The following is a 9,939-nucleotide window of genomic DNA, read 5'->3' as shown; positions in this document are numbered from 1 at the left end:
TATTTCTGCATAAATATGACCCAAAACATAATTATATTTTCACACAAATCCTGAAAGTAGACAAAGAGAATCCAATCAAACAAAGGAGACAAAAATATATACTTTGTCATTTGTTTATTGAGAAAAATGATCCGGTGTTAAATATTTGTGAACGGCAAAAGTATGTGAATCTTTGCTTTCAGTATCTGGTGTGACCCCATTTTGCAGCAATAACTGCAACTAAATGTTTCTTGTAACTGCTGATCAGTCCTGCACAACCGCTGGCAGTAATTTTAGCCCATTCTTCAGTACAGAAACCGCTTCAGCTCTGTGATATTGGTGGTGGGTTTCCTCCAATGAACTGCTTGCTTCAGGTCCTTCCACAACATTTCAGTTGGATTAAGGTCCAGACTTTGACTCAGTCATTTCAAAACATTAACTTGGTTCTTCTTTAACCATTCTTTGGTAGAACGACTTGTGTGCTTGGGGTCGTTGTCTTGCTGCATGACCCACTTTCTCTTGAGATTCAGTTCATGGACAGATGTCCTGACATTTTCCTGAAGAATTTGCTGGTATAATTCAGAATTCATTGTTCCATCAATGATGGCAAGCCATCCTGGACCAGATGCAGCAAAACAGGCCCAAACCATGATACTACCACCACCATGTTTCACAGATGGGATAAGGTTCTTATGCTGGAATGCAGTGTTTTCTTTCTCCAAACATAATGCTGCTCATTTAAACCAAAATGTTCTATTTTGGTCTCATCCATCCACAAAACATTTCTCCAGTAGTCCTCTAGTTTGTCCACATGATCTTTAGCAAACTGCAGATGGGCAGCAATGTTCTTTTTGGAGAGCAGTGGCTTTCTTCTTGCGACTCTGCCATGGACACCATGGTTGTTCAGTGTTCTCATGATGATGAACTCATAAACATTAACATTAGCCAATGTGAGAAAGGTCTTTAGTTGCTTAGAAGTTAGCATGCAGTCCTTTGAAACCTAGTGGACTTTTACACGCCTTGCTTTTAGAGTGTTCTTTGTGGGTGGAGCACTCCTGGGGAGTGTAACAGTGGTCTTGAATTTGTACACAATCTGTCTGACTGTGGATTGGTGGAGTCCCAACTCTTTAGAGATGGCTTTGAAACCTTTTCTATCCTGATGAGCAACAGCAACTCTTTTTCTGAGATCCTCAGAGATCTCATTTGTTTGTGCCATGATACACTTCCACAAACATGACCAAACTTTGATAGATCCCAGTTCTTTAAATAAAACAGGGCGCACACTGACACCTGATAGTCATCTCACTGATTAAAAACACCTCTGAACAGATGGACTCTAATTTCACCTTCAAATTAACAGCTAATCCTATAGATTCACATACTTTTGCCGCTCACAGATATGTAATATTGGATAATTTTCCCGAATAAATAAATGACAAAAGTATATATCTTCATCTCATTTGTTTGATTGGGTTCTCTTTGTCAACTTTCAGGACTTGCATGAAAATCTGATGATTTTTTGGGTTATATTTATGCAGAAATGTAGACAATTCTAAAGGGTTCACAAACTTTCATGCAGCAGTGAGTATATATATGAACTTGCTGAATGCTGATTTTTTTTTCATAAAAAAATGTTTAAGAAAATCCATTGAGTCTGATATCTTTTAAATTATTTTTCTTTAAACAAAAATAACCCACCTTTGCACCCTTCCTGTAGCCATCAGTGACATTTATACACACCTCTACTTTCTGTTTGGCACACCCTTCCTTTCCAAGATTAGAAGGGCTGCTGTCTTCTGATTTTCCTGTAATTTAGTGAGATACAGGTGTGGATCTATTGCTGGCTTTGTCCAGTGCAATATTTTGTTTTCAATCATCCTTGGGTCTCTTGATGTGTTAGAGTCAAAGTACATGACCTTTAAAAGTGCCACAGCTTTGTGGTGCTGATTTGTGCCTTAGTCATTTCTAACTAAGATGTGATAGAAAGCACTGCAGAATTACACAGAATTGTAACGCTTATCATTCACAAAGTTCTACACATCCCCTGCCTCATGCATGTATGTTTATTTGAGTTTTTTTTTTTTTTTTTGTTAATTTGATAATGTTATATGATATATTTTATAATGTTATACTACTAAGAATGTAGAAATAAATTTAAGACATTTTCCACAGAATTCCACAGTTTTTCCTGCATGATCAGCAAAGATAATATTTTTTAAAAGACTATGGAAACTGTTTGCATTTAAAAATATAAACATTTTATTTCATATTTTGCCATCATTCATTAATATGCTATGCCGTAAATCTCTATACTTACAGGGGAAAAAAAGCTTCATTCTCAGAATGTGAGTCTTAAAATCTTAAAGGTTAACTGGTTTTTTAAACATCAACATTGTATGCCATAATCAGTGAATTTTAGTGCACTCTCTAACCTAAACAACAAACAAACAAACTAAAACAGTCTGTATCTTTATCCACATCTAAAGATACAGACTGTTTTTGTTTGTTTGTTTAATCTACATAGCAAACATTTGAAATGGATAAATGATGATGTTTAATTAATTCCGCCATTATAAAGTATGGTCACACTGTTTAACACATTTTTGCTGATGAAATCCAGTAATTTCAATAGCATTCCATGCAATCTGCAAATTTGCATGGGTGAAAGAGTTACCCACAAAAATTTTGCAGTGGGTTCAATTAGTCACAATGGTGTAATGTAACACCACAGTAAAGTAATTTTACTTCGTTAGAGTACTTAAGTATTATTTAGAAGAATCTGTACTTTACTTGAGTTTTAATATTTCTGTCAACTTTCACTTTTACTCCACTATATATTTCCTAATTAAAATGTATATTTTTTCTCCGATACATTTCCCCGAAGCATTCGTTACTACAAAATAAAGTAAATAAAATAAAATAAAATAAAGCAGGTTTGATGAAACAGTGGTCTGGCGCTCGCAAGTTAAGACTCCTAAAAAACACCTCTGCTCATGTGCAAACAAGTTCTCGCACAACCGCAGTTGATTTCATTTTCCAATCAAGTCGAGGCTGGGGAGTGCGATTTACAGTATATCATCTGCGTTAATAATGATGTGCGATGTAACATCATCGAGTATATCACAAAAACACACAGAGAGTGCGCCCATACACCACGTGATTTAGTCTATTAAAATGCATTCAGCTGTTCAAGATGTTCTGTCTTTTATATTTATATCATTTAATATAGTTAATCTATTTCACACTAAGAGTACCGTTTTTTTTCTCCAGATCAGCATGATAACAATTGGAATACTGATTTTATACAAGTTTAATAAAGTTAGTATTAAGTTACTTACATTTTAGGCACAATATTGCCTGTTTTTGCTGTATTTCGCGAATGAAAATAGTTCCAAACTGCACTGTTTTGTGACTTGCTGACTTTAATTTCACATTTCAAGTAGGCTATATTTTCATGTTTTAAATCTTTTCAAATATCAATATTCAACGTTTTATGTTTAAAACAAAACATTATTTATGCATTTGTAACTGATATTAAATGCATCCCCTCTGAGCTGCATTAAACTGTCTGTGTACATGAATCTAAATGCCATTTCAGATGCAGATTCCATTTTTGCGAGAAATGTTTTCTTATGTTGGAATGAAAGAGACAAAGTACCGGATGAAGTGGCTCTTATGCTAACCCAAAGATACAAAATGGAAGAAAGAGTTAAACCTGAAAACAATCTTGCTGCTCAATCTGTGTATAGAACAATTTTTTTATATTTATTTTATCCTTTTTCTATTTTCTATTTCTATTTGTACTTTTACTTTCAATACTTAAGTAAGTTTAATATTAAAGAAATACTTTTCATGCTTAAGTAGGCTACAATAAATATCCCATACTTTAAAACTTTTACTCAAGCAGTATTCTAAACGGTGACTTCAACTTCTACCAAAGTCATTTTCTGGTAAGATATCTGTACTTTTACTCAAGTGTGGCTTTCAAGTTCTTTATCCACCACTGGTTGGTCATGTGATTTTGCTGTTTATAGAACTCTCCTTGGTTCGAAGGTTAACGTCTATGACCTGTGCTTCACACAACTACAGTACACTATTGACAGTAGACAACGGATATTTTGCTTGCAAAATTTCGCGGAAATTTGGCTAATATTACCGCACTTTTAAGTATAAAACAACTGAGGAAAATGAGTAGGAATTTTAGAGCATCATCATACGTTGCACCATTGCTGATAATGAATTGCGATCATCAGATAATATATAAAAACTATATTACTTAGTCCTTGTATAACACAAATTACGTAATACAAGATTATGTAATCAAGAAGTCATTCCTATTAATCCCTTAATGTTCATTTAGTCAACAGAAGACTTTTAAACAGCTGTGGTGAGACAGAATGTTTCTCCTCCATTCATCCCCTTCTCTTCACTTTTTTCATCTCCTTTCAGTGTCTCGTTCTCTGCCAGTGTTTTTCCTGTCTTGTCTTCATTCACATCCTCATCTATGTAAATCAAAGGCTCCTGCTCCTCCCATTTCTTAGCCTCCTTGGTACCGTCCCCACCCACTCCACCATTAGACATGTCTCCTGCATCCAGAGCGGCGAATGTGCTGAGCATCATATCATCTCCATCCGGTTTCCCATTATTAGGCAGAAGACCATCCTGTACCTCAGCATCACATTCAGCTCCCGCTTCCAGATTGACAGGCCCCGCCCATGCATCATCCTCCCCCCCTTTTTTCTTCTTGGACCGTTTACTTTGTCCGTCTACATACATGGGGCCGAAATTTCTTGAGGCGTTTTTCTTTCGCCACTGGACGAACAGAATCATGCCCACACATAGCACAAAAATAATGGCCACACACACTATCATTATTAATAACCAGCTGGTTTGTATGGGCAGACTGCTTTCCTCGATAATTACGCTGGTGGTGGTGGGGGTGAAATGGTTGGAGACTGATTCTTCATCAAACTTCGAGTACGGGTGCACGGGTGCAGCAGTATTTTGAGGGAGCTGAGAAGTTGATGTTAGACTTGTAGTGGAGGTTTCAGTGCTGGTGTCCACAGGGTTGGAGATGATGGACGGAGACTCAGACCAGTCTGCTGGGGATTCAATCAGGAAGGATGTGGGATCGAGGGCTTCTGTTGAATCAGTGGTCATGGCCACAGCTGCTGTGGTGATTTCATCTATAGGACGTTCTGTAGGACTGGTTAACTCAGTGAAGCCAACAATTGTTTCATATTGGCTTGTGCTTGGGGCGTCTGAAGTTATTTGTTCAGTCACTGTTGTTTCCACATTAACAGGCACAGTAGGGGTGGTCACTGTGGTCTGCTCTGTTTGTACAGTTGTTGTTTCAGGAACAGATTCTGGTGATGTTTGTTCGATCTCAGTACTGAGTGGTGGAGTACTCTCAAATGCTGGTTTCTCAAGCATGGTGCTTACTTGATTAACAAGTGTGGTTTCTGGATTATGCGGATCCGTTTCTGTCTGTAGTAGAGTAATTGTATTTTCAGATGTGGTGATGGTGATTTCAGAACTTAACTTTGACTCCACAGTGTCATTGTTCGGTAATGTGATGGTGATGTTTGCATCTGTCTCTGTTGTTGTCTCTTGTGCATCAGTGGACTTGAAACAGGGTCCGAGAGCAAGAAACAGAAGCAAATTGCTAAAAATAAGCCTCATGGTGAGCATACTGGCTGGAAAAGTCACTCAATCTAGAAGTTTCCTATGGCAATTTCAGTGTTTGTGCAACAAAATTGCTCAGGTGAGCTGATATTGTCTTTGGAGATCCACTTTTGAGCCTCGAGAACGTGATAAAAAATGAAGGAAACCTTCAAACTCTGAGCAGCTGGTAGAAGAAATTCATCTTTTTTACTTGTTCTTTGCGTGGTTGTGTTCTACAGAGGTTATCTTGCGTGAATCTGGGCCGGAAAGTTTTACACAGGCCTGTTCCTTCCTCTTTCTCCTTCTCTGTCTCTCTCAGTGTAGCATGGGCAATTTCAGCTTTGAAATAAACACGTGACAGTAAAAAAAGACACCGGAAGAAAAAGACAGTTAGTCAAAAAAAGTTATCACTCTTATTTGTCTCAAGAATATATATTTTATATTAATTGTATTTGTTTTTTGGTAAGATTTTGTAATGTTTTTAAAGAAGTCTCTTATGCTCTCCAAGGGTTCATTTATTTGATGAAAAATAGAGTAAAAACAGTAATGTCATGAAATATTATTGCAATAAAAAAAAACTGTTTTCTATTTAAATATATTTTAAAATATAAGTTATTCCTGTGGTGGCAAAGCTGAATCAGCAGCCATATTGTTTTGCGGAAAATATTCAGAATTATTCTGAATGAGAATATAAATATAATTTATCATTCTAAATAATATTTATTTATTTTTGCTAGAAGGTAGAATTAAATTCTAATGTTTTAATCTAAATAGACTTTCTTGGGAATCTTGGGAACCCCATGAAATTGGGGTTGTTTGCACTATGTTTTACCTACCAGAAGAGCTACACTTTATTTGACGGGCAGAACAGAGGTACATCCTCAGGTTATTTTAGTGCGCATCTACCACAGGTGTTTATGTTTCTCTAAGCTGCATGCAACGTTTTTTTTTCTTTCTTTTTGTCTACCTGTCCTCAAGCATCGTACAATGTCACAGCCACAAACCGTTTGATCCCTTTATGAATAAGTACGATTGCCACTTACCTTCATGCCTCTGAGAAAAGTCACAGCAAACTCCGACCACCAAGACAAAACTGCACATGTGAAAATCTACACACTCACACATGCAGAGCACACCTATATCCTGTTCATTTCTCTTCCTCTCTTACTCCTACATGCTCTCTTTCATTTCTCCTCCCTCTGAAGATGTCATATCACTGCTTGCATCTGGCCGAGTGAGGCTGCAACCGAAAGATTAAAAAAATAAAAACATGCAGAAAGTGCTTGGTTATAGTATGAATTATTATCCGAGGCTGACGTAGAAAAAGAGAAGCCAGGCTCTAATGGGAAGCTCTGTGCTGACACTTTTGTGGGTTTTGACTATGCTTTGTCTGCACAACTTTGCCATTAAATGTCTATGTGCAAGCATGTGTGCGTTTGATTGTGCACATGTATGAGTACGTGTTTGTTGGGTGGAGGGTATTAAAACAGAGAAGTGTGAAAATGTGTGTCTAAAGTAAAGTTTGCTTAAACAGTTCTGAGATGTATGTCCTGTCCTTTCATATTTCACAATCTAAATGATTACATATCTAAAATAAAAGCAGGATTTGGTAACTTTACCAATTGCAGTTATCAGGTAGGTTCATTTGGGCATTTTTACATGAGCATGATACCTTGACTTTGACTTTAAAAACTGTTTTTTCTTTCTGTCGATCTTTAACTTCAGCTGAAAACAAGAGTAATCACTATCATTTCCTCTTTCTGAACATTTAGCACCTTTTCATGACGTTTGTCTCTCACTCTTTTTTTTTTGTTGCACCACTCAAGCACAACAGAAACCAGCATCATCTGTTGTAAATCTTCAAAATGATCGATTTACACCATCTCAGAATCAATATGTATTTTGCTTCACTTTATTTCACATGATAATCTTTACAAGTGCAAGCCAGCACTGTGAGACTTCCAAAGACAATGTGTTATCAGAGATTTTAGCTCCTAGATTTTTTCTTGGGCAAGTTACCGCAAGTCCTGACCTAGTGATGGTGGAAACACAAGCTGTCATTATATGAACTGAAAAATTCAGAATAGCCCAATAAATTATGTTCCTTCTTTCAGTACTGTTTGCTCAAAGCATATAAAAAGAAATTGCATATTTAAAAACTGCATATTATTATTCAATGCACGGTAACTCTCAAAAATATGTGTATTTTTATTTATTTTATTCAGGGATTGGAAGTTTCTGAAAAATAACCTAGAAAGTTCTGAATATTTCAGCAGCGTAGGTTGGAAAGGTTCCGTCTAAATCCCCTTGTGTTTTAGGCACAAGTCTGAAGGTCTAACTGTCCAAATTGTTTTCTTTGGTGTCTTTCAAAGTTTTATAACTACGTGTCCTGCATCCTCTCTTCCTTCATGCGTCTGTTTGCGTACCAGAACTCTGTTATGTCATCGACAGTCACTCTAGGCTGAATCCACAGCCCATTCTCCTCATTATCCTGTTCCTGTCCTCTTCTCTTCATCCTCTTCTGTCTCTTTCTGTCTTTGCTGTCGGCCTCCAGCGTGGATCCATTGATGTACCAGAACTCCACTCTCTCCTGCACTGAAGCTTTGGGGTCGGCCCAGAGGCTCTCCTTCTCACATGTCTGACCTCCTTTCCCTCTCCGCTTCATCTTTTTTCTGAAGACAGACAGACGCACCAAAAGGAAAATGGTTATTCCTAGAAATATGGTGGCGGTCATTGCTAAAGTCCACACTGTGATGAAGCAGACCAGCCTGGATTGCCGAGAATGAGATTCTGGGTTTGGGTTCAAACATGCAGTCCACACTTTGTTTTCTGTGTCAGTTTTGTTTGTTCTGTTGGTTGTGGCATTTAGGCTGCTGTCAGTTAGGACATCAGTTATAATAGAGATGTTGATGTTGGTGGTGGTACCACCGGGTGTGTCTGTTCCTGTCCTGTTTTCTCTTCCTGTGGGTGCTGTAGAGTTTGTGAGCCTGTATATATTCTGTGGCGTCGTAGAGTGTTTTCCGCCACTTACTGAGGTGTGATATGGCACATCTGTAACCGTTGGGTCTTGTGCTGTTGTGTAAGCCGGTGTGGTCATGTGAATATCTGTGTTTTGTGAAATTGACCATTCGTTACTCCCTGTTGCTGTTGTAGCACTTACATCGGTTGTATTCGCTGCTGTGTCGTAATGTTCCTCTCTGTGTTCACTTGTTAACCTGTAAGTTCCCTCAGTGCCTCGTGTTTCTCTCAACTCCTCGTTCGTATTAGCAAATGTGGCCTGGGTGGAGTTAGTTTCATAATTTCCTTCATCTGCCTTCGTTCTCTCATCCTCTTTCTCTGTCGAATGTCTCCAGGGAACTGTTGAGACACTGTCCACTGGGTCTGATAAGGTGTCTGCAGTCTGAACAGTGTGCCCTTCATAGTTGTAACTCACACTTGACATTGTTCCTGTTTCATTACTGTCATCCTTTTGTGGCGTCAGTCTTGCAAAGTTAGTGGAAACTGTTGTATGACTTGTATTCGCATGGCTCATAGCAACATGGCTAACACTCACGCCATCATCCATCATGTCATTTTGAGATGGACTACTGCTGTTGTCTTGATGCAGGGATGCTGTTTCCTGTGTGAGTGTCACATTTGGTGTTGTATTTGGCTGTGTATGCACTTCACTGGGCAAATTTGTTATGCTGTCCTGTGTTGTTGCGTTCAGAGGTGACGGAGAGGTTGCATATATAAGGATCTTAGGTTCTGGGTTTGTTTTTGTTGTTGCTGGAGTTATTTGTGTGGTTTCAGTGTAGTCGCTAAGGGTGTTTGGTGGCAGTGTCTTGAAATAAAGAGCTGAGGCAATGAGGAACTGAGTGAAACACACTGTGATGGACAACAGAGTCATCTCCATTGTGACTTCTGTAAAAGAGCAAGAGATGGCATGAGTACAGACAACGTGACAACATTACAGGAAAACAGAAATGAAAACACACACACACACACACACACACACACACATAAATAATAATGTTCAGTTCATTAATGCAATAAGTGCCTGTACCCATGAACTTACCAATGAACATTTAAAAAATGTTTTTGTAGTTAACATATTCATTTTAATTCATATTTGTTCATAATACATTATATTGTTAATTTATACAACTTGAAATGTTAGTATATTAGTGTATGTAGAGATTAATGATAATGAAAATGAGATATTTTATTAGCTTTTTTTATATACACACGCACACACACACATATACATATATACACACACACACACATATATACATATTAATATATATATATATA

General features: G+C 37.6%; 2 protein-coding genes across 2 annotated transcripts in view; both read right to left on the bottom strand.

Annotated features, from left to right (window-relative positions):
- Positions 1 to 3,908: 3,908 nt before the first annotated feature.
- Positions 3,909 to 5,700, bottom strand: LOC107689656 (mucin-5AC). The gene has a single exon (XM_016487760.1). The coding sequence runs from the start codon at positions 5,668 to 5,670 to the stop codon at positions 4,354 to 4,356; it is 1,317 nt and encodes a 438-aa protein (XP_016343246.1). The 5' UTR covers positions 5,671 to 5,700; the 3' UTR covers positions 3,909 to 4,353.
- A 1,856-nt stretch (positions 5,701 to 7,556) lies between these two features.
- LOC107689655 (uncharacterized) overlaps positions 7,557 to 9,939 on the bottom strand; it is a 3,011-nt gene continuing 628 nt past the window's right edge. The window contains exon 2 of the mRNA XM_016487759.1: positions 7,557 to 9,546. Coding sequence (XP_016343245.1) covers positions 8,024 to 9,538 — 1,515 coding nt within the window. The 5' untranslated portion in view covers positions 9,539 to 9,546 and the 3' untranslated portion in view covers positions 7,557 to 8,023. The remainder of the gene's footprint in view (positions 9,547 to 9,939) is intronic.

This window comes from Sinocyclocheilus anshuiensis, unplaced genomic scaffold (genome assembly GCF_001515605.1).
Source record: "Sinocyclocheilus anshuiensis isolate Anshui unplaced genomic scaffold, SAMN03320099.WGS_v1.1 scaffold813, whole genome shotgun sequence".
In the NCBI taxonomy this organism is placed as follows: domain Eukaryota; kingdom Metazoa; phylum Chordata; class Actinopteri; order Cypriniformes; family Cyprinidae; genus Sinocyclocheilus; species Sinocyclocheilus anshuiensis.
Note: the sequence above shows the minus strand (reverse complement) of the source record. Positions and strands in the feature narration are given on the sequence as shown.

What these genes read in the sequence shown, in the direction of transcription:
- LOC107689656 (XM_016487760.1), bottom strand. Translation starts at nt 5,670, where the DNA reads ATGCTCACCATGAGGCTTATTTTTAGCAATTTGCTTCTGTTTCTTGCT.